The 25,500-nt window shown below is 38.5% G+C and overlaps 1 protein-coding gene across 1 annotated transcript; it reads right to left on the reverse strand.

Moving 5' to 3' along the window:
- Positions 1-753: 753 nt before the first annotated feature.
- On the reverse strand, positions 754-20,839 carry CEP152 (centrosomal protein 152). Its single transcript, XM_062501267.1, has 27 exons — positions 20,753-20,839; positions 19,981-20,081; positions 19,714-19,780; positions 19,154-19,498; positions 18,523-18,691; positions 17,728-17,868; positions 16,686-16,825; positions 16,193-16,393; positions 14,630-14,777; positions 13,884-13,975; positions 12,904-13,067; positions 12,102-12,306; positions 11,244-11,336; positions 10,988-11,118; positions 10,690-10,818; positions 10,417-10,552; positions 9,509-9,685; positions 8,738-9,004; positions 8,223-8,336; positions 7,295-7,945; positions 5,745-5,926; positions 4,162-4,340; positions 3,534-3,615; positions 3,339-3,445; positions 2,428-2,584; positions 2,050-2,153; positions 754-1,924 (listed from the first exon to the last, which is right to left on the reverse strand). The coding sequence occupies exons 1-27, from the start codon at positions 20,837-20,839 to the stop codon at positions 1,044-1,046; spliced, it is 5,250 nt and encodes a 1,749-aa protein (XP_062357251.1). The 3' UTR covers positions 754-1,043.
- Positions 20,840-25,500: the final 4,661 nt, after the last annotated feature.

A 25,500-nucleotide genomic window follows, 5' to 3' on the forward strand; every position in this document is an offset into this window, starting at 1 on the left:
CAGACTTCCTTCTTCTAATATCACAGAACAATAGCAAACAAAACCTTTCTGCTAAGAACTCCCATATTATTGTGGCTGTGAATTGCTGGCCCATAACTATTAATTGCAACAAGTGTGATTCAATCACCCCCCTGTGTAAGCCAGCAGCAAAATCCTCTGATCACCACAGGATCACTGGAAATGAAATGCTATCCCAAGGAAAGGAAAAAGTCTAGATACATTTTACAATTCTCTTTAAAATGTTAGCAGGCCTTTAAAATAGGATCTTTCTAAGCATCAGGAGGACAAATTACTACATCTTCAGTTTACCCTGATAACCCATACTAATTAAGAAACATCTTACAGAATATGGTCATTCTAACTGATACCTTTCTTACACGCAGCATGAGCTATTTTTTGCTGTATCAAAGGGAAGAATAATTGAGATGTGGTTTGTTATGATAATTTAATGAAAAAATGCAAGCATATTTGCTTTTGTTGTGGGAATGCAAACAGAGGGTTACAGGAGGTCCTTCAAAATGGAAAACTCAGTTAAAACACAAACTTCAAACAAACCCCAAAACATCTCTCATTACATTCTAAAGGAATTTTGATAACCATTCTTAAAATGACAACTTACAGTAACCTGGTTTTAGATAAACACTGCACACTAAATTGAATATAAAAATAGATACTATTTAATAAATTTGTATTTAGTGCACTATAAACATTTATGAAAGTGTTATTACAAAGGTTAACAAAAGTCTGCAGTAATATTTCAAGTAACTTCATAGAATTCGCTCATGTAACAGTGATCATGAAATGGACATAGTAGAAGAGATTTTCTTTAATCATCATACTTTTATTTAAACATCAAGTTATTTTTTTTCCTTCAAACAAAGACTGCTGGTATGAATTCAAGTTAACGAATGGGCTAATTAAAAACCACTATCTTGCTGAGAGTGGGGACCCCACACCATTTTTTCTCCAAGCATTTGTTGCAGTATTTTCCTACATTTGAATCTGATGTTACACTGAGTTGTGGGACAGGTGAATTTGATTTGTCAAGAGTTGAGGAATGAAGTATGCTCTGGGTTTGTTATCTGCTGGCTTCTACTGTAAGCTTTTGTGCTGCTTTTTGTACTGAGAATCTTGCCACTGCCACTAGAAATGTCTCTCCAAGAAGTAACGTTTTCATCAGCAGAGGAAAATGACCTGATGTGAGGAAACTCTTCACAGAATACAGTCTGTGCTTGAGCATTAGCATTAGCTTTTTGTTGAGGACACAAGAGATGCATTTCACCACAATCCAGATGCAAGCTTCCATTCCCAGAACTCCATTCACTGCTGCTTCCTTCATCTCTTTCTGGAGTGTCTTTAAAATCAAATTCCTGAGTTCTCTTAGACTTAGTTTTCCATTTTCCACATGACTGGATACATTTATCCTCTTTCAAGCCTGTTCTTCCATTCTTGCTCTTAAGCATATGATGAGCTGGGCCAGAGCTGGTGTGGCCATTTGCAACACTGGGTGCTTGCATATTCTGTAGTGTTCCCTGACCAGCAGAGGGAGGAGAATTGCCATTACTCGCAGCACACAAAGGTCCTTTGCCTTTATTTGCAATGGGGCCATATTTTTCTCTTCTTCCATCTTTATTTGGATAGCATTCTGGTAGAACACCTCCAGAAGCACCATCCAGATTTTGAGAATTATTCCTGTTCTGAATATCTGAAGCCACTGTTTCACAAAGCACATGTTGAGTTTTGGTCTGTGTGGCATCAAACTGCTGTATCAAGTCACGTGGAACACGCTTTTGGACAGCTTTATCAGCAGCTTTTTCAGTACTGCTTTCACTATGTGATTTGCTTTCCATACGGTGTGACGTAGTCCAACGCACACAATCTCTTTTGGAGCACTCACCTCCGGGATCAGAATTTATACACAGAGCTAGGAGAGGTGGGAAAGAGATAGATAATTGAAGATAACGTTAATACTGGAAGAAAAACATTTTCATTACTACATGCATTAAATCTATATGATCAAGAAGAGAAGGACCAGAGAATCCAGCACACCTGAGCAGGCAGATTTGCGCAGGGGAACGTGCCGGAGAGGCGTTTCCAGTCCTTTAGCCATTGTAGCAAGTTTACTGGCAGCATCCATTATTTTTTTTTCAGCTCTGTCAAGAATTGCAGAACATGGGGAGGAAAAAGCCAAAAACAAGTTTAAGGGTAGTTCAACACTACATTTTACTTTAAAGCAATGTTACTGAGAGTCAGAGAACACTGAAAGGACAGTGTGCCAGGCAGCTCAGCAGTGACCTGGCACCAACACGCACACCCTGGCAAGACTTCAGGTCAGGCACTGTTTGCTCCAAGGTAGACAAACTCCAGACTAACATCTACACATCTCCTGCACAGCCAATAGTCATTTCCAAATGTACTTGAACTTACCCTTCGTGTTTGCCATTATCAGTGAGCAATTGTTGAAGGCATGTCAAGTAGTATTTGCGCATTCTCCGTGCTGTCTCTTGGCGCTCTCTTAAAACCTCCACTTTAATCATTTCAGCAGCTCGTTCCTTACTTTCACGGATATAACAAAGCATATCACCTACAAACACATTCCATTAGTACCAGTTTTCCCCTAGAGTGAGGAAAAAGCCAACTCTACAAACTGGGATTGTCTAGCAGACCTGAAACAAGTCAGCAAGGACATGGATTTACCTGCCAACATTCCACCAAATCCTTGTGCCAGCTGTTGCTTACTGGATGAATGCCAGGGCAAACTACAGCAGGTCAATATGAAGGATCAGAAAGGAGTTCAGTTGACTGATTCTGCATCTTAAACAGGCACAGGGATTTGGGAGGAATGTTGGCTAGCAAAATATGGGTCTAGAAACTTTTCAATGGCCATAGATCTGGAATTTGGGGACCTGCTGTACTCAGGTAAGACCTGGTGCTAAACTTAATCCTTTCTCCTCAGCCAAAGGTTGCTGACTAAGCCAGAAGGCAGGATACAGCACAAGAGAAAAGGAGACTTTATCTCAGGACAAGCTGCAAGCTAGGTAGTTTGTTTTTTTTTTTTTCTGGAGAATCAAGATCAGTTCTCAAAATACACTTTACCACTTTAAAAGACACACTACAGTACAACAAAGCAAGGATGGTAAAACAAGGCTTTGCCCATCACAACTATATGCTGAATTTAGGGTGACAATTCCATTTCTCACAGTAACTCTAGTAAGATGGAAAAATTTAATTCTCCTGTGATTTGGTTGTCAGATTCCTGTCCAAGCTAGCTGAAGGAAGAAGCAACAAAGTAATTTGTTTTTCTCCACTAAACTTTTAGCTAAGACTTTAGTACTTACACTTAATCTTGCTCAAAGCTTTAATGTAGTGAGCACGCATTTCTTCCAGACCTTTCACAGAGTCAGAAGATGCACAAGGTTTTGGGATACCTCCCCTTGACAGTGACCTGAAATGCATATATATCACACTGAATAAAAAAAGCAACTTACATCTTCCCAAAATAAAAAATCATCTTGTTTAGTTTTTTTCAATACCTTGGTGGTGATCCCTGGTCTTTCAGTTTAGTGCTTGTCTCAGAGTTTTCTGCAATTAGAGCTCCTGGAACCATCTCATTTTCTATTAAAAAAAAAATATTAAAAACAATTCTCTGCATTTCTCTAAATTCAAGTTCAAGAGATGCTTATGTAATAACTGCTGCCTCTGGTTCAGGAGCTCAATGTCCCAAAGCATCGTTAGTTGCAGTACAGCTGTTTCAGTAAGAAGCAGACAGGAATCCATCCCAACACACTTCAGTGAAGTCTGAATATAAAAATCATCTCATAAAGTAATTAAATAAGCTTAAAGCCTTCATATGCCATTACTAACACTAAACTGAGATATCAAGTGTACTTGGAGAGAAAGGACAGGATAAAAAAAGTAACAAGGGTGGTTTTGACAAACATTGAAAAAGAATTATTAATTTGTGGGTTAGAATTGTGCCTTTGAGACAGAAAGATACAAGATAAAACTCGGATGGTTTTGTTGGTTTATTGTGGTGTGTTTTTTTTTTTGTTTGTTTGTTTGTAATGAAGTTAATAACCAAAACCCCAGTATCCACTGAAAATTAAAAGGTCCAACAGATGAGAGAATCAAAGTTGTGTTTAGGTGTCTAACAATCCTAACCTTGGATTTGCTCTGACTTAGCTTCATATACCTTCACAGCAAGCTGAAGATGTTTGTGGGCCATCTCCAGCTCTCTTTTCAAGTCCTGGCACACAGACTCTCTTTTTTCAATCTGCTGGCAGCAGCATCTGCAGCACAAATCTTCCTGAGACCCAAGGTTCCTTTCTGTGCATTTCTGACTTTCAACAGTAATTGCTAAAAGTTGTACATCAACATGGGACCAAAAAAAAAAAAATCAAGCCCAATCTATTTTCAGTGTTCTACTTAGTCCTCTTCTCATTGGAAAGTGTGTAATATTTTAGCCCAATTAAACTAATCACAAGAGGCTGGTACCCTGCTCCAGAAGGCAGCAGCACCAACTCCTACAGCCCTCACAGCCTCACTGCATCACTGATGATCTGAGTTCTTCAGTCAGCAAAAAGACTTGAGGTCAATGCTTTAAATTTATTTTTTCAGTAGTTAAAAAAAAAAAAAACCCAAACCAAAAAACAGTCAAGCAGTTTCCTTCAGCTGACTTCAAAAGACACTGTCCCAGCTGGAAAGCCTCACATGTGTCTGAGCCTGGTTAAGGGATACACAAAGACTGGGCTCCTTCCAGGACAGCAATGGCTGCTCCCCACAGCCAGGCCAGGGCGCTCTAGAGACAGGAGCACTGCAGTGCTGGCATTGTTCTGTGTTAATAGGAATTTGTTATGTTGGTGTTGAAGGAATTCAAGCCACACTACAAGCACAGAGCCAAAACCTCTCTTGGATTTTGCTGCTTTATGTTTTTCAGTTGCGTAAGAGCTCAAACTAAACAGAAAGCCCCAGGGACATCTGTCCCTCCCATGAAGTTTTTCCCATGTACACTGTCTCCAGTTTTGCCATAGTACACGTGACAACCTTGGGAAGAGCTACAATGCTAAAGTACATACTAGGCACAGGGAGTGGATGAAAGGGAAGAAGGGGAAAAACAAAAAAAGAGAAAAAAGCTACCCATGGATTCACACTTTCTTCAACTACATTCTTGACCAAAAGAACCAGAGAAGACTACCATACCAGGTCAAGCAAGTTCTTGACACAATAGTATCTTTTACATGAATGCAGAATTCCTTGTCTTGCTCTCCTAAGAGCAAGCAGTATAATTCAATCTTCGAAGCCTCAATCTAGTACTACCCATTTAAAAAACAGAGTTTAGACCATGCCCTGAATATCATGGCCAACACTTGCATGTGAACTTATATACTCCAAAGGTTTTATTGCTAACAACCCCCAAAGAACACACACACTTCTAACAGATGAGAGTTATTTCTTTCCTCCTGAAGAATGGCTTTAAAAAGCAGAAAGCTACTAGCATTTGATAAAATGAAACCTCAAAGCCTAGCATTAAATCAGTAAACTGCAGTTGCAGTTTGTGACTTTAACTTAGCTTATGTAATATTAAAACAACCTTACAGTCAGAAGAACTGTATCTTCCTCTATCACCCAAATATTTACTAATTAACTAACTTTTTGTTGGGGTCATTAATAGGATATTGAATATTAAAGAGTACTACTAACAAGCTTAATTTGAGAATATGCAATCTGCCAGATTAAGATCAAACCAAATACCTTTGTCTGTTCCAGCTTCCTGCAAGGGTGTCTGTCTTCTCAATCTCCTTTGTGCATCTGCTTGGTGTCCAGCATTGCACACAGGGGGTCTTGCCACATCCCCAGTGTTTCCTGCACCATGTTGTGGGTAAGGGTATGATTCTTGATTTGTATTGCTCACTAGCTCTTCATATCTCTGCAATTGAAAAACACTTCCTGAAAACCCAACACAGCAAAAAAAGTGTTCTGCACCACAATCAATGCTGGCCACTAAGTAGCTTTAGTAATTCCAACACAAGTACTTTAAACCTGCAGTAGAACCACAGATTACAAGTCAAATCATTAAGAAAACATCTATTCTATGGTTTAGAAGTTTTATTTAGCATAAGTCACTGCAACAGCAGTGCCTGAATATTTTAAGTATTATTTGGAAATGTCAGAAGCTCTTAACATTGCAGAACTATACCCTGTCTTTGAATAGCTGAGGACAACGTGCTTTTTAAAGAGAAAAGACATTACTAGGAAATTAAAAGGACTTCACTAGATAAGGTGGTTCAAACCAACCAACATTTTGAGATTCAAGGGCATATTAAACAGTTTACCATTTCATTTCCACTGCAGAAGGTGCATAAGGCACAGGAAAAAAGCTCCCAATTCTCTTTACCATTGTGGATATGACTTGTGACATGAAAACATTTAAGGCCCACTTGCTGTACAGAAATATACTGACAGTAAAGAAATGGTAACATCCCACCTTCTCTTGAAAAACAAGACATTTTCTCTATCCTATTCTCAGATAATTCCCCAGCTACTAAACTGCTGGGTGGCAATGGCATTTCCGGTGGGATGCTCCCCACAACAAAAAAACTTATTAGAAGCATAAGCACTGCAAGAAGAGGAATTTGCTAAAACAACAGAAACAAAGGCTTTGGAACACAATTTGACTTAGCCCCAAACTCCTCTTTCCTCATTTGGGCAGGCACACTGAAAAAGATGTCCTAGAGGGACAATAAAATAGGCAAGACTCTTATTCCCAAGACAGAACTGACTAACTGACAAACTGACCTACTGCAGGCAATTTGCAAAAAGGATTTACTGTTTTCATCTTCATTTGAATAAAGAGGAGGAAAAAAAAGCATAACATGATCAACATTCATTATCACCACTGCAAACTGGATTTTGCAGCTATGCAAAAATCTGAGGTGGGCTCTGTCATTACAGCCCATCCAAGAAACGACAAGGAGCCTTCAACAGGCTCCCAACCTTGAGCAGGCAGATTAATCTCCTAAATCTGACATTCTTAATTTCTCCTAAATTAATGACATTTCTAATCTGACTTTCTCCTCTTTATAGACTGAAGATGTCAAACCTATGTCCTTTCCCTTTTCACTTGCTAATGGTAAGATTTAGCCTCCTTTTTGTTTTAGCATACACTTATCAATGAACACTAATGTTGAATTTTCTATTTCTCACAATTACATGGGTATTTCATGGGAGAAAGCAGGCCTGACTGGCTTCTGAAATCCCTTTTCTGATTGGCAGTTATAATTTACAGAAGTATTACCTCTTTCCATTCTCGCTCTTTCTTTTCCAGAATTGTGCAGACTGTGGTTCTATAGGCCTTTTGTAAACAAGCCTTCAGTTTGTCATTGCCTTGACTGGTTAATTGAACATGAGAGTCAAAAAACTTGTCCTTCCAATAATGTTTACTCTGTGTGCACTTGACTAGTTCTTCATGAATTTCACTCAACAAATACTCCAGCTCAACCAGGGTCTTCTCCTCATACCGTATAATTTCATCCTGTAGTCGCTTGGCTCCCTCAGCCTCCCATTCTCGCTGCTTTTGGTCTAGCAACATCTTTATTTCTGCATCTTTCTGAATGGAGAGATCATTCTTCTGCTTTGCAAGGTCCTCCCTTGCTGTTGCAAGGACCTCCTTAATCCTGTTTCTATGATCATCTAAGAAGGACTGGTAATCTCTCTCATTTTGCTCTTGTATCTGCAGAATTTCTTCTTGCTTTTCTTTGTTCCACTGCACACGGGCTTTTGCTAGTTCTGCTTTGACAGCTGCAGGGATTTCCTCTTTCTTTAGCTCCAATTCTCTCCTCAGAGAAATTATCTTTTCTTCTAGTTCTTTAACTCTTAGTCCAGATCTCTCTGTACATTCATATTCTTTCTTCCATTTCTCCTCAGCAGCTGAGAGAACCAGGGCTAACTGCCAAATATACAACACAGTCATTAGAAATATATACACACATTCACAGATGGACATAATGTAACTCTGAGTCATTATAAATCTATTGGAGATCTTTTCAATGTATTTCATAAAAATTAAACCTATATAGGCAGAAAAATGGTGTGGAGCAGTGTACACAAGACACATCTTTCCTTAGTGACTCCTGTGCCTATGTCTGCATTCATTCCTCAGTAATATATGGGATTTAGAAGATTTAACTGTTTATCAACACACATACAGTAGTAGTTTGGGCTACCTGCTTTGCTGTAGTCTTTTGGTGTTCCTTTTCCCATTTTTCTTGTTCTATCTTTAGATTTTGTTTGTACTCTTGCAGCCACTTGGCATGGGCTTGGGTTAAAGCTGCATCTACCTTTAAACGGATAAAAGGCCTGCTTCAGTAGGTAGGTAGGTACACTGAATACATTTTTATTATTACTTTCATGTAACAGTGCAAGAACAGACTTCAGTTTGGATTGCCTACATTTACAGAAATTAAAAGAATCAGTTCAGAAGCACTTTATGCACTTCTTCCTAAGTCAGTGTTGTTCAGTTCTGTTCGGAACTCCTGCAAAACTTGTGTAACAGTGTGAAAAACAAACCACATGCTACAGTTTTTCCAGAACTTTTTTAAGAACTCTATTTCTAATACAGCAAATACCAGTACTAAACTTAAGAGGAAGTCAGTGGGGAAGTTCACTTTCTTTTTTTTTTTAGGTGACTTAATTGGACACAGCAGCTTTACAGATTCCAGGCAGACAGAACAATTGTTACCTGGCTGGCAAGATTTTTACAGTATTTATTTTCCAGTTCAAATTCTTTTAAGACCTCTTCAGAGGCTGTATTTTCTCTCAGAGCCTTCTGGGTCTGTAGCCTCTGGTCTTCAACAGTCCCTTCTAACTCTTTAGTTGAAGCTTCATCCACAACTGTAACTTGATCAGTTTGGCAGCTGCAGTCATTACATTGAACTACAGTTCTTCTCACTTCTTCCAGCCTACTTTGCCCTTCTCTTTCTAATTTGGCAATGACTTGTTCTTTATTCTAAGAAAAAAAATATTTTTTTAAGAAAATCTCCCCAGTGTCTAAATAAACAGATTTCACTGGTGTTTAGCAAATGAAACACTGTTCACACCAATGATCCTCCTTGACGGAAGAACTAAACCATACACAGAGAAGAGAGAGTTTGGTGACTCATCAGAGCTTTCATCTATGGGATAGGATACACAAAGGATTTCTACATGATACCTGAGTGAAACAAGGAGAAAGCACAACTTTTCACTCAAGCATCAGGGTGCAAAACTCCAGCATATTACCAGCTGTGACATTCAGAGTATTCTGTTTGTTACTTTACGAGATCTAGGTTTTGGGTTTCTTTAAAAATATGAAACACGTATAATACCTAATGACTTCTTCAAAGGCTTTTAAAATGACAGATCCTTAACAGCCACTTCCAGTGGCAGAATAACAGCACATAGAGTTCTGTTTCTGAAAATCAACAGCAAAACAACAACAAAAAATTGAAATTGCCTGATCTGAGTGTCCCACCTCTTTTTCTTCCTTTTCCCAATGAACTTTGGCTAATGCAACTTCTTGAACCTGCTGGCTTTTTTCTTCCAGCCACTGCTTCTTTGCTGCTATCATAGACCTGATGTGTTCCTCTTCAAGCTCAGTCCTCAGAAGTTTAAGGGAGGCTTCTTTTTCTTCTAGTAACTGTCTCTTGAGCTAGACCAAAAAAAAAAAAATTAAATGTTCTCCAAGGCACAACTGCTCTGGTACAAAGCAATGAGAATGCATAAGACATGTGATTAACTCTCTAGAGTTAATCTTACTGATGACACCTAGACAAGAGATTCAATTCTCAAAAAAGATGTTTTAAGATATTATATCAGAGGTTATTATACATTATTGCTGTAAAGTAAGTTTTTGTATCAAGCATCTTTACCCTCCTCATACTCTGGGCTGAACTTCTTTACTGTACTTGCTTACCCAGACAGTTGATTTACTTCAGTCATGGCACACTGATACCTTCAGAAAAGCAAAGTTCTTAATCAAATCAGTGTGAATTCATCAGTACTTAAAAAAAAAACCCAATATTTTTTAGACCAGTATTATATAGGGAGAAGTAAACTCGTATCATCGTTCAGGGGTTTTTGAAAATGCCTTATGAATGTAAAAGCTCATACTGCTGACTAAGCATCCTTGGAAGTCAGAATTATGGAAGTTCACTACATGAAAACAAACAGCTATTGGAAAGAGTTACTTCTACAATATTTTAAAGCCTGGGACACAACACCAGCTTAATTTAAAAACCTGTAAGCCATATGTATGAATTTTCTGATACAGCTGCATCTCTTCCAAGTAGGTTCCACAAACATTAACATTACATGTTAATGTAATATTACATCTTGAAAACAGTGTGAAAGTATATGGTTTATAGGCATTTCCATTTGTACCTTCTCTTCCTTCAGCTGCTGCTCTTGCTGAAATTTCTGTCTTAAAGTAGTTTCCAAGCTGTCCTTCTCCCGACAAACTCCAATGTAACATTCTTTCACAGCAGTAATCTCTTTGTTCAGCTCCTCTATATTATCCCTTCAAAGGACAGACTAGTTATTATCAACTGGCCACACAGGACAGCAAGTCAGCTTTAAAAGAAGTGTAACTAGCAGTGAAGGTCAGACAGGAAACGTGAAAGGTTCAATAAAAATGGAAAAAAAGGTAAATCTTACTTTAACTGCGAGATTGTCTCTTCAGAAGTTTGAACAAGCTGCTGCTTTTCCACAGCAAACCTCTCCATCAGCTCTTTCTCAAAATGTGCTTTGGTGTCCTCATGATGTTGCTGGTAAGTTCTTTCACACCTATAATTTCAAGGAAGGAAAAATAAGCACCTGATTTCAACTACCTAGGTTCAACTTTTCTGGAAGAAAATAGCTTTCTAACACTGACCTCTTGTACCTGGCAGCTGGAACAAGATTATGTGTGCTGAGTGAAAATCCACAGATTTAACAAAGATGTTAATTGACTTACCTATCAATGGCTTCTTGCTTATCATGATCAAAATCCTGAACCATTTTTCTCATCTGACAACAGAGGTCTTGATTTAAGCTTTTCAGTTTTTCCTCATTTTCCTTCAGTTCTTCAATAGCTGAAGTATGTGCCTGGACAAACAAGGGTCAAGTGACATGGGGCTGTAAGAACCTTTAATCACAGATTTTTAGCACCGGGTGGGGGTTTTTGTAATTTTTTTTTTTCCTGTAGTGGGTAAGCAGCATCTCTGTCTTACCTCAACTTCCTGCAGTAAAGCTTCATTAGCCTTTTTGAGTCTCAGAACTTCGTTCTTTAGATTATCAGAAGCATCCTTCAAATTTGTGACAGGCTAAAAATAAATAAAATTAAGATGGTATCTTTCAAGATACAAATTATTTAGTAGTTAGTGCTTAAAAAAGTTACGAGCTGTCAAATAAAATTTTACTTAAAAAATACAAAACCCAGGAAATTATTGCACTGCAAGATCACAGTATCACTGCTATTTTAAGTGAATTCTTAAAACTCAGTCTCATGAAGCTTTGGAGAACCACACACTCAGTGCTGTGTTTGCAAGCTGAATGACAAGAGTTATCCAACAGAGAGCACACTTCTCACATACACTGTATTCCTATCCCACATCTAGGTCACCATGTACAGACACTGCGAGTCTGACCAGTCTCTAGAGGGAAGGCAATAAGGAGGTAAAGAGAGATGCAATATCAAGGAGATTCCTTGTTGATCAAATTAAACTGTGAAGGCCCTCTGGAGGAAATCTGTTAAGTTTGTATAATCTAATGATACTATCAGCCTTCTTAGAGAAATTACAAGGTCCTTTTGGCTAAAGAAAACCATCTTTTTTCAATGAAATTTACTTCTACCAAAAGCAGGGCAAACACTAAGCACTCTCAAGCATAAGTCATCGTTTTAGGACTCACTTAATAATGCATATGCTGCTCAGGTTCTGCTATTCAACTGCTTTCTTTTCAACTAAAGATACCAAAGCAGAGTTGCTATACATAAATTTTTGATCTATTCTCATAAGAAGTTTAAATGTTGGTTTTGTTCACCAAAAACCAGGAATACTTGACTTTTAAAGAAGTGTAAAACAACAAACCTCTGGATCTCTTGATGCTTTCTCTGCTTTCAACTGCTTGTATTCCTCTAGTGTCTCCTGGCAATCTTTAAGACTATTTTGTAGTTGAGTAATCTGGTTTCTCTTCATTTTATTACTGCTCAATAAACGTTCCAGCTCAGCTTTTAATTCTACAATAATTTCATCTTTAGAGAGTTCTTTATCCATGTCTCTGTTCTGTATTGCACTATCAGGAAAGACATAACCAGTTCAGTATTTAAAAGACAAAACACATTTATCTGAAAGGCAGTGGCAGAAAAGAGAACTAATGCCACCAGAAATACCAGGATATCCAAGGTGTAATAGCAAAAAGAATAAGACATGAGTATCAAAGACATGAATATCAAACTTTTTCATCAAGTTGCAAATAATTTACAGAGATCTTGTTAGCTCAGCTATTTCCCCCCCCAAAAAAAAAAATCATTCTCACACGATGTGAAGAGTTATGAAACAACTCAACTGGTTGATGTAAAAGACAGATATAGCTTTAAGCAACTATGTAGAGTCTGAGCAAAAAAGTATCCATGAATATAATATCTACAATTACAGGCATGGCAATATAGTCCTTATAAAATCTGAAAACTTATTAAATAGCAATTATGCAACCAATTAATGGTACTAGTACAGTTTTTCTGTTTCTCAGATTACCTGGCAATACAACCTGTATTTCAAATATCTACCAAAAAAACCTATGTGTTGATTGAGTAGTACCCTCTTTTTACATATAACTTACATAATTTCTTGAGGATTTAAAATTTTTCTTTCAACAAGAATCACTCAATACCTGCAGAATCTTGGCTTCTTCCCTGTGATTTTTTTAATTCCCAGTTCTACATAGGAATCACCCAAGCTCATATGTCGCTCTCCACCTGCATCATTCAAAAACACTCCAAGCCTGGCAGCAGATTCATACAAAGCTATTTCTTCTTTCAGTTCCATTAATTCTTCCTGAAAGGAAGAGACAGAAAAAAAAAATTACACTGACCAGAGAGATTCCAAGCCCAACGTATCAGGCCCATGATAACTCCTCCAAAGAAAACAAATACATGGAGGTCCTCTTTGTAAACATAGTTATATTTAGCTGTACTTGGTTGACTTGTCTAGCATTAACTCACTTATACTTTCATTTCTGATACCTCTAGCAAAGCATAGGTTAAAACTATAAATTCATTAAAACATACAAGAAATATTCCCTATTGTTCTTGTTATAGTCCATCTATGAAGCATTATTTCCCTTGCTCTTCTGCATTCCTGCTGTCCTTGTATAGCAAAATGGATGACAACAGAAAAGTACATACCTGGAGAAACAGCTATTACTCTAGTAGTTAGTTGGCTTCATAGTTTCCAAAATAATTGATTTAAATCAAATATATTAACTGAATTGGAAATACAGACTTTCACTCATGCTTTACAGAGGACTTTCTAGCATTCCCTTTTGCTGGCAGAAGATAAATTTCAGAACATGGTATCTCTTTATTAAGATATAAGACTCCCAGCACACTAAATTTACATATTTTTTTTTCCCCAAAAGCCTGTTGGACAGAAGTATGAGCTCAGATTTATGCCAATACAATTGACCAACTGTGTTTTAATTGGTGGGGAATGAGGAAGACCAACATGCAACACTGGGAGAGGAAGTAGTCAAAGATGATGTACTTGTTTCGACCAAAATGTTAGTGTTCAATCACCAAGCTCTTAGTTATAATGCCCCCCCCATCAAATGAAAATATTTCATTCAAACATAAATTATTTAATAAAATTAACCTGCAAAGCCTTGTTCATGTTGTTGCTTATTATTTGTGCAGACTGAGCTTGCTGCAATTGAAACCGTAACTGATTTGTCTCCTGCACTGAACCTATTGTAGGAAAGAAAAGGGAGAAAAAGAGCAAGTCATAAATATGCAAGAAAGTCTATGCAATCTGAAGAAAGATCTCTGTTAAAAATAGCAATGTTGATTCTGGCAATAGACATTACTGTTTCTATTTCCTTGAGCTCACTAACAACTACTGAATACATTACTATCAAAAGACTTCAATGTGTGAAAGTAGGCAAAAGTCAAACAAAAAAATTGCAAAATGTTTCACAATCTATTTCTATGATACAGGCTTCCAAGAATCAGCCTCCAGCTCCCAAAACAATTCTTCTCACTAAGGCTTCAGTTTAGAATGACAATTCAAGTCAAGCACCTTAATACAAAATTAAGTAACTTGCATCCAAACCCTGTTTAGTATGAGACAAGGTTTACATATATGCAGAACAAAATACATATGAAACCACTTTAACCACTGTTGTTAGGGGTTTGGAGATTGTGTTTATTTCTATTTGTTTTTTGCATCTTAGTCTAGACTTAACTTTAAGTCTGACTAATCCATTGCACGGGAAACAGTCTAGAACACAGTTACTTCGATGTTGATTCCCCTCGCATTGAAACATCAATAAGCAGTTTAACATTTAGAAACACTGAAGACACTTCTGCAGGGAAAGGTAATGGTTTGAGTAAAAGCCTGACCTGTTTGCAGTAAATTTGCACACTGCTTTTGGCTTTCTTCTAGGCTTCTTGTCAGTCGATTTATTATTTCAGTTTTTTCACATTTGGTTTCTTCCAGCAATTTTTCAAGCTGCTTAACATGTTCTCCCAGATTTTTACAAACCTCTTTCTAGGAAGAGAGTATTTTTACTCATTTTACAAACACTTAACCATCTAGAATAGTTTCAGATACAGAAAAAGTCAATATATACAGGATAAAGGAGAAAAATAATCAATCTGATACCTAAAGGGGTAAAGGACAGTTAAATCAAATCACAGATCAAACACTATCCTTGGCTGACAAGTGATCTCTTACAGTATCAAAGTTCAGTTTTCACTGGGAAGCAGTAAATGTACTCATATATAACACACATGGATGAGAATCATGTCATATTTCCTAGAGTAGTTACTTTTGAGCACATCAGATTATCTCCTGTAATTAATCACATACACTTAGCCTAGTGAAGAAAAAAATAAATAAATAAATAAAGCCTTCAAATTATATCAAGCCAAAGCTTAAGTCCGTTTATTTTAACTGAGCTTAAGTGAAGCTAGCAAGTATCAATACCCTGCAAAAGAGGAACTTTGGTTTCTTTTTCACAGGATATACAAAGTAGACATTTACATGGCATTAATTATGTACCTACACAGACCTGGGAGGCACAATGCCTTGTATTTACACCTTTTGACTTTTCTAGCTTCTCTCAAAAAAACAGATCTCCCTCTTTAAATACCCTACCCCAAACATGCTACCATATACTTCACAGTAGAGACAAAGTTGTATAAGCTTCGTTGTGGTACTAACAGACAAAAATTCAGCTGTGCATTTTGTTTAGAAGCAAGTACCACTTACCTTTCCAAGTATACAATCCATCTATTTCTATATGTTGAGACAAAAATTACAGAAATTTAATTTTGTTTTCTTTATGTAAAACAAGAGGAAAATTTATTAAGACCTGCCTGGAATACATTGCTTGAATATTTCTAATAGTGGAATGGATTCTTCTGACATATCAAGTAGAATAATTTCAGTAAACTCTACAACCATGTGACACAATCTATGTCAAACTCCATCTTAGAGACAGCCTTTTAGCCTGCCTCAACTTTCAAATCCTTAGTTCTAAAATAAAGTCACTGTTGAGTGGTTAGTCATCCTTCGGCATTTTGAGACCAAATCGTGGCAACAGACTGTTCAATAAAAAGTTGTTCTTGTTTTTCTCTTGCAAGAATATCACATTATTTCTTAATTAGTCCTTTTCTTTCCCAGAGTTATTTGCACAACTCCTTCAAAAAAGACTGTGCAGAGAAGGAATGATCAGGAGAGCAACTAAGACAATTTCTTCCTCCTCTGCATCTGCTGTGTACAAACTCACAATTTGAACTTACAACTGCCTGGAGATATTTATGAAAACATCACTAGGCCTCATAATGCTAAGACTTTCCATTTCCTTAGCAGCTTCCAGGAGGAGTTATTAAAACTGTAGGTCAACAAATGCAATTTGGGAAACACAGTACAGTACTCAGCATCCTAAAATAATTTCTCACCTGCTCTCGGAGTGCAGATTGTGTAGTGTCAAGCTTCTGCTCTAATGACAATACTTGCTGTTCATACTTCTGCTTGAGTGCAGAAATAATGGCCTCATGTTGTTCTCTGGCTCGCTGGAGGGCATCTGATCGCTGAAGTTCTAACAGCTGCTTTTGCATGCTTTCCATGGCCACCTCTGCCACTTTGGATTGCTTCAGTATCTGTAGGAACAGCATTACAGTAGTTCCTAGTTACATACATTTCACTGTTGCTCCAATATTCTGTATATCAGTTCAATTTTTTATGTGCAAGAGTTGCCACGAGTCCTCAGATAATGTCTGTGTTTTCACACACAGTATTTTCAAACAATAAATCCTATCCATCCATCATGTATTTAGCTTTTGCAATGATCATGACTAGCATTTCAAGAGCCTAGCACTTCTGTTTAATGCAAATGCACCACATATTTAACAGTAGAGGTCTACCACAGTAAACAGTCTAAAAATACAGTACCTGCTCCTCATTGGTAGTAAGAGTCTGAATTTGAGTTTCAAGGGCTTTGATTTGACCTTCAAGATGCATTTCCCGTTCCTTTCCATTCTGATAGAGTTTCTGAGACTCATGGAGACTAAGAGCCAAACCATCCTTTTCATCTGAAGAAAGAGACATAATTGTGTGAGAACCATGGTCAGCCACCCAAGGACTTAATGCAACACTACTGTTCAGTACCTGCTCTACAGAACCATTCATTCTGTCTCATACTGTGGACAACAACAGAAGACTGAACAAAACCAATCAATCTCCATCCAGCAACCACTGTCTCCCCCTGGCAGCAGGGAGCACTCCAACACACTGTTTCCAGTAGGGTCCTGAAGGTACAAGCTCTATCCTGGCAGCAGGAGGACCTCACAACCTCCTTTAAAGGGAGAGTCCTCTGGAGGAACAGCAAAGACACAGCCAAACGGTCAACAGTTTGAACTTTACTCTCTTCTTTGCTTCTTTTGCATTCTAAAAACTAGTCTTAATTCTCAAAGTTTCCTATTTTTATCTGTTCCTGTAAGAAATGGGAAACTAAGATAATCAGTCTCCACCAGAGATTTTGTAGTCTTTGAAAGAGATTTTATTTACATACAGTCTATGAAACGGCCCATTAAACGAGACAGCACAAAAAAAAATTTCATAGATGTCCACTTCTCCTATTGGGGCCTGGATGTTTTGATGTTGACTTTATGTTTTTTTTTTCCCTGACTTTCAAAAGATTACTTTGGCAAACTTCACACTTTTCTGTACATTTGTGATGCCCAACACCTGGGGACTCTGGAAATCAACAGTGGTTTTGAAAATACAGTACAAGTTAAGACAGTTATGGAGTCAGGCAGCAATCCAGAGATTTTTACTTAGAACAATGTTTGAGAGAAGAGGGTTAGGCACATATAGTCCCAAATCAAGTTTGTAAGTATGATAAATACCTTCAAAGACACTTTCTAAATCAATCCCAGAATTAAAAAGCCGCTAGATAATAATAAATTCTAAGAATTGGCACAAAACATTTTACCTTTGACCATTGAAAGCTGATGATTCAAATACCTAATCTGCTGTGCACTCTTTTCTAGCTTTTCATTAAGTTCTTCCAGTTGTCTTTCCCTTGCTTTATTTAGAACTTGAAGTTGAAGGATCTGCATATTTTCTGAAGAATCTGCCAAATTTCAAGCAGCATGCAGACAGGTCAGCACAGATACCAAGAAAGTCATTGCTGTAATTCCTGCTCCAAAATGTTATTTTTATAGTGCTAAGTTCATTGCTGGTGCACAAAATCTTTTTTTAATCCAAATTCCATTTGCATCACACAAATTGCTCTGGCAGCAATGGCTGAAGGATTGTGCAAACTATAATTCCAACCAAAAGCAAGACCAGATAAAAATTTACACGCTGTGAACTCACAGACTTGTTGTCACTACAAATCTACAACATGTCTGACAAAGTAGTTCTGTCATTTGAAGTGTACCTAACAGAAAAGCCCAATGTGGCATCACTCAGACTACACTACCTAAGGTACAGTGAGTCATTATTTTCCAATATTATGGAAGGAGACAAAGCATCAACAAGGTTTGACATTAAGCCATCACAAATCATTTTTCAGTTTCATCACTCAAAACTATATTTTTGATGCCCAAAACTCATACACCCTGAGCAAAAAGAGGTAATTTCTAGACAGAAAAGATTATATACTTCAACATACTTTTAGTTGTCCTCTCACTGAAAAACTATTGAAATCAGCTTGTTTTCTATCACTGATTTCCAGTGAACTTTTTACACAAGTTTATTTCAAGTCTAAGCACCAAAAACTTACTTTCATCATTGACCAAGAATTCATGTTGCAGATCTTCAAACACTTCATTTCTTCTATTTCCTTCTTGGATTCCTGGAATATTTTGATGAATGCCATTTTGGTATGGTTTATAAGTCACTTTGTAAGATTCTGGTGATTGGCCATTGACAAGATCAGATGCAACAAACTGCTGTTGTGACAATATACACATAAGAGGAAATAAAACCACAACTGTAGTCTCACGCAGTGAAAATATTTTTTCATTTTACAGGTTAACATTAAGAAGAGTTATAGTAGCTGTTCATTTTCAGGCTCCAATCCAGCACACCATGATAGAATTTTCCATTAAAGCTTCCACCTTAGAAAAGTAGTAAAGTGTTAACTTAAATAGAGTAAGCACACACTTAAGTGAACCACATTCATTCTACCTCATGGAATTCTATCAAGTAATCAAGAGAAAGAAAAAGAATCATAACATGAACATATGAAAATTCAGCTATTAATGTCTCATTTATAATAGGCTACAGAAGCCTCCCATCACTGTTTGAACTGATCGTAAGAGAATGAAGGCATTTGGAAATATTACTACTAGTACCTAACAACCTGTGAAAATTTTCCAAGAGACAGAAAAATGTATCCACTTCTAAAATACCTTAAGATGTTCCTTTGGATCATCTGAAAAATTTATTATTTTAATTTGCTGGTTGTTAAATTCTGGTTTATGGCCATTTGAATAAGGCCTGAAGTTTTCAGGAAGATGATACACATTGTTCTCTTGGTAGCAACTTGGAGAGTTAAACCCATCTCTACCAAGATACAGATGATCTGGATCATCTTGGCCATCCTGGCCACAGCAATCTTCTTTAACATCATATAAATGTTTCTTCTCTTTATCATTATGTAGGCCATTCCAATTCTTCCCATGTTTTTCAACGTGATCAGTTTGCTGGTCACACAAGAATTGTTCAGGGTGCAGATTTTGTCCTTGTTCATAGCCCTATGAATGGATATGAGGTTTAGAATTGCTCCATCAAAACTCAGATTTCACCCCACCCTCCTTTTTCTGAGGATACCAGCCCTCAAGTCAGACATACTTCAAATGAATACCAAAACACATCACCTACAGGTATTTCTGTAATGAATTTAAGCAATATTTAAATGTTATGTTATTATGAACAAGTAGTAATTACATCCCTGCTCATACAGGCTTACATTTGGAGGATCACTGATCAATGGATGATCTTTCCACCTTCCATCAAGTTTCCCAGGCTCATGTGACCTAGAGAGACACAAGCACCTTAACTATGTGCTAATGACTTCAGGGAAAAAATAAACCAACTTTTCTTAAATTAAGGCACATCTAGTGCACTACAGCTCCCCTTTCACTTGGATTGCTTTTACACACCTCATCAACTGAGACTTTGACTATACTTGAAAGCACAACATAAATAATAAAAAAGATGGTGCCATATGCCTTACTGCTCCTCAGTCTCCTGAATGCTACAGTCTGAGAAACTGGAGAGTTGGTCTCCACTGTCCTCCAGCATATCATGGGGAAGGTCTGTCAACAATTGTTGCAACTGAAATAGAACAAGCAACATTCATTATATGCTCTTACGGAAAATGAATACAAGTTCAGCCCAAAAACATTGGCAAAGTAGGCCACTTGGACAAAACCCTGGTTTTCTTTCTCCAAAGAAGAATTTACAACACTGGAACTCACAGAGAGACACATACTACAGAATGCTTACTAAAGTACCAACCAAAGCATTTTTCTGCCAATCTCTTGTTAAGAAAAGAGCTGCACCAGGAAGAGGTAATGAAAATGCCATCTAGTAGACATGTCCTAGGACAGCCTAATTTCAAAGAATCATCCACAAACTGATCATGCTAGGATTTCTCCTCTCTAAATTCCAGGCTAGAGAGGCAGTGGACATTCAAAACATGCTCTGAGAAGTCTGGATGGGAATCCAGATAAGAACTTGCCAGTCAGTATCCCTACATTAAAGAAGTCATCATTGCAATGGTGAGTGCACTGCTCTGGACCAAGCAACAAGACACAAACAGAGAAAAACACCACAACTAAAACACACCTGAATTTTACTTCTTACGCTTTTCAAGAGCGGCACAGTCTGCACCCTCTTCTGCTCTTACTAAACTATAAATCTTTTTCTTTCTTTTTAAGCACTTAAAATATAGGAAGAAACTAAATTCACAAGCCTTCAAATTAAACTACTTAATTCTTTTTCACCTCTTGCTCTCTTGCATAATCTTCTTGGTCATAGTCTTCATCTTCATGTTGAGTTTGTAGAGCTCCACTATCAAAGTCAAGGGACATTGTTTCCTAATATTGATTTTGCGTATCCAGCAAAACCTACCACAGAACAGGAAAACATCACACATGAGTAAAACACCACCCTCATCACCGGAATTACTTGGCACGAAAATATAATTCTTTGAACAGTCAGCGTACATTACTTGTTTCTTGAGCGTCTCATGTTTCTCATGCCTACTCACTTCCAAGAAATTATAATTTAAAACAAGTATTTGGATTTTTCATAAACTGACATTATATAACTTCTGAAGTTCACATACAACCAGACATTATTTTCTGCAAGTTCTAATGCTGTACAGTATACATTTAAGGTGATACATGCTGATAGTCATGTCCACTTTCACATCTTGCTTCACAGCCTTCTAGAGAATAACTACTTTTTGTACTAAAAACAGCATACTGTTTCTTGTGCATTTAGATAACAGCTCCAAAAGGAGAAATAGGAAAGGTATCACAGAAATCTGAAAAGCATCACAACAATTCCAGATTTCACTGGTTAAGGAGGACAGTTCTAACTCCTAAAGGCTTGCCTACACTGAGCAGTGTGTTCATAGAAAGCCACCGTGTGTAAGTGCTGGTCCCCGTCTGGGCACAAGATAAGTTACTCTCTGTTGACGAGGCACCTGCTTGGGCACACAGGTGTAGCACATACTGAAGTCTTCGCTTGATATAATGTAACATTACAAGAGCATTATTTCCAAGTAAAAAGTCACTTCACCACGCTTAAAGGACCTTCTTGCCCGCTGCTGTTCAAGGAAACTCTCCCACAGAGCTGTCGGGAGGTCTCACACGCAGCCCCTGTCTCCGGGCACCCCGCTGTAATCCCCGTGACCGGTCTCACACGAGGCTCCGAGCACCCCCATCCCCCGCACCGGCCCTGTTCCCTTGCCTTTGGGCCCTCCCCAGCCCCGGGAGCGAAGGCAGGCGGAGGAGAGCGCACAGCCGCCAGAGCCGCGACCAGACCCGGAGAGCCGGACCTGGACGGGCCGGGGGCAGCTCCAGGGGCGCGAGACGAGCTCGGCCACCGCCACCTCAGCCCACTCAGACGGCGGCGATGCTGCCGATACTCAACGCACCTCCCGCGGGTCCTGCAGGGCCGGAGAGAGCGGCAAAGCGCGGCCCAAAGAGCGAAACCCACCTGAGCCGCCGAGACCACCCACCCGCCACAGCTACGGCTGGGGGGGGGGAACCCACGACTCTCCCGCATCACACCCGGCCCACACTCCCCGCGCTGATTGACAGCCCCGAGCACCAACCAGCGGCCAGAACCGCCCTGAGCCGCGCTGATTGAGAGCTCCGAGCACCAACCGGCGGCCAGAGCCCGCCCAGCCGCGCGGGAGGGCAGGTCCGCCCGCTGATTGTTTGAAAGCAGGCGCGCATGGCCGCGGGAACGCGCCTGGCGAGCTGATTGGCCAAGCACGCGACCAGTGGCAGTGCGAGTTTCGAGGGGGGGGCGGGGACTCCGCGGGCGGGCAGCGGCGCCATCTCGCAGCGGGACGTGGCGGTCGCCTGGCAACGTGCGGCCGTGGAGTGACGTCACGTGCCCACGAGCTGCGCCTCACGACAGTGTCACGACAGTGTCACGACAGCGCCGAGGGATGCGCGGTCACCTTTCCTGTGCGAGCACTTTTCCCCAGGCAGCCGTCGCTTGGGTGCTCCAGAATCCCCTCTGCTTCGGGCGCTCGTTCTCTTTGGAAGATTGAAACCTCCTCGGAAGGAGCAGAAGAATTGCGCAGAGTCGCGGCCGGAAGCAGTTCTGACCAAGAGCTGGTTCCGTTTGTAACGGCCCCGCCTCAGCCCGCACAGCGGGAAAGGACCCCGGGCCACAGAGGTTTGGGTCATTTGTTAGAGGATTTTTATTGATGGGAGCAAACAGTTCGTGTGTTTCAGTGACATTTATAGAAGTTTGAAAAGGAACGAACATGCTATGTCTAGTAAATGTGACACTATAGGCGAAATCAGCCATTTTTCCCCAGAGGATTCTAGTAACTGTTCGAACAGAAATGAACTAATTCTCATCATTTTCACAGGCATTAAATGGCTCAAACAAGAACAAAAAAGGGCTTAAATGAGTCTGACAATTCATATTGATTTTCTCAAGAACAATATTTTGGAGACTTTCCAAAATTCAGACAACTATTTTTCTTTTTAGCATGATTATTTCTAAAACTTCCACAAAGAAGCTGACAGTGTACTTTACATAATACAGCTGGGCCACAGAGCAGCATTAATAGCTTTAGAGAAGGCACATAAATGCTAGAAACCAAAAACTGAGAATGAATGTAGTTTATTCTCGGAAAATGCATGGATGTGTTGTGTTTTTTTTCTGTAATTAGTTGGATTATCTGCTTTCTCTCACATCAGAAGATTTTGATACAGTTCTTTATTGCACTAGCACCCAGCTGTCTCCCTTTCCTTCCTTTTTACTTCACAGCTCTGCTTCAGACACTGAAAAAAATATGCAGGAGCATCAGAACAAAGATTCAGGTCTTTTAAACTTTTTACATTAGTGGTATTCAAAGAGAGTGATTCAGACTGCATTATACTGTGATCCAAACATCACACACTGGCTCTGGTTGTTCTTATGTGAAAGTGAAAACTGATGAAGTGAAAAAAGTCCCCGAGTCAGATTCTTGACTCGCAAATTCACAAAACTTTGATCTCATACTATCATAGCTCCAAATGCTATTATTTAAGTCCTGAGTAACTATGATTTATACTAAAAATAGAGGTGGAGTTCTGTACACTTTCTTTCTATAACCTGTCATAAAACTCAGCTTTGATGCAAAAATCAAAACAGCCGGTCTTTCTCTCCACTTGACATGCCACAGAAGTAGCTGGGTTTGCTTCATTGCTTGCTCCATAGCTGTATCAAGCACATTCTGAAGTTTAACAAGATGAGAGAATAGAAAGGATATTATGCAGAGTGTTGATACCCCAGTCATTTCTTGCCAGCTGTCCTTGTCGTGGCACGAAGCTCCAGCATGAATTCTTGCTGGAGGCTTTCACAGGTGAGCACCTTGCATAGGATAGAATGGAAGGCTCAAGGTATCAAAAATGCCAGACTGTTAGCAAGGAAATCAACTACTAATGTTTTAAAGCTTCTTGCTGCTTCAGTATATGTAATTGAGTCGTTTAATCATATTATTATCAAAGAATGAAATGTATTTGTATGGCTATTAGCTGAGGGTAAAAATAAAGATGTTTTCTAGTAGGCTCTAAGTGTGGCTCCTTGCATTATATTTTCCCCTCCAAGGAAGCTTGTCTTCCATAATTTTTTAAGACCTCTCCTCTTGTCTTCTAGAGAAAAGAGCTCCTACTACAGTGTCCCATTTACCATGAACACTGGCAAACAAACAATGTCATTTTTTTACAGTCAAAATTTCCAGCAACTGCTGAACTCTACAACAATTATCTGCCTTAGGAACTGAGCCAGTGGGCTGGGAGACAGAGACAATTATGTTTGTTCATGCCAGAGGACATTGCTTGTCTTAAAGGCACAATTTCCCTCAGGCCATCACCTGGACTACCAGTTCATTCCCCAAATCTCCCCTGCTTTTCTTCAGTCACTTATTAAATCACTGTTTCTTCAACAGGAAATAAATCACTGTTCACTCTGAATACAGGATTGTTCATGTTTAGAGTATTTATTGTGGCAAAACAATCAATAGATTTCTTTTAAAAGATATTTCCATGTTTAGGAACAAATGGACATGAAGAGGGGAAAACTTGTTTTCTTGTTTTGGAAAGAACACTGAATAAGGACACATGCAAAGTTCAAACATCTTTTAAATAGTTTTCTCCCAAAATGTATCATTAGTTTTGTTCAGTTTTTCTAGTTTGTAAACAACTATGTAATCAATGAAAATATATTTAGCCTACCTTTAAAAAGATGTTTCCAGTATTAATTGATAATAATAGTAAAATCATATGCAAGACAAAAATATTAAGATCTAGCATGCTTGTCCCTTAACAAGTTCTATTCCAAAATTATATTACATATATTAATATCAACTTTGTAAATGTTCATAATCTCAAATATTTGAGTAGTCAGCAACAAAAAGATTTAGAAACTGGACAACCTTTCTGTATTGTGAATGCCATTCCTTTCAAAGGCTACTTGCTAGTAAAGTGCTGTTACAAGCAAACTGAAATTGTTACTGTCTATCGAAAGAAGATTACATTTTAGTAATATTCAAATTGTATTTGTTTTTGGCAAATAGTTAAAAGCTTAGACATGTTTGTTTAACCACACAAAACTAATTCAGTATAAATAATATTGGTTTCAATAATCCTATGCTAAAAGGCACATACTAATGTTCCAGCAGTTCTTTCAAGTGAGCTTTTGTATGTAGTTTTAATTGTGCTTTTAAATAGTTACTGATTCAGTATGACCTTGAAAGTTATATTTGTGCATGTCTAAAATACCTTCTCACAAAAGAATCTCACACTCTGAAGGTGTATTTTTTTAAGATTAAGATTATATGTATCTATATAACTATGCTTGTTGATCTCTATAGATCTACATAGATATACACATATACATATATTCATACATACACACAAAAGGGTTTTTTCTGGAACAGCAGCAGGAAGTGCAGTCTATACTTTTTTGACTTGTCTTTATCATAGAAAGTTCAGGTATTAATTGTCTCGGGATGTGT

Source organism: Cinclus cinclus, chromosome 13 (assembly GCF_963662255.1).
Source record: "Cinclus cinclus chromosome 13, bCinCin1.1, whole genome shotgun sequence".
In the NCBI taxonomy this organism is placed as follows: Eukaryota; Metazoa; Chordata; class Aves; order Passeriformes; family Cinclidae; genus Cinclus; species Cinclus cinclus.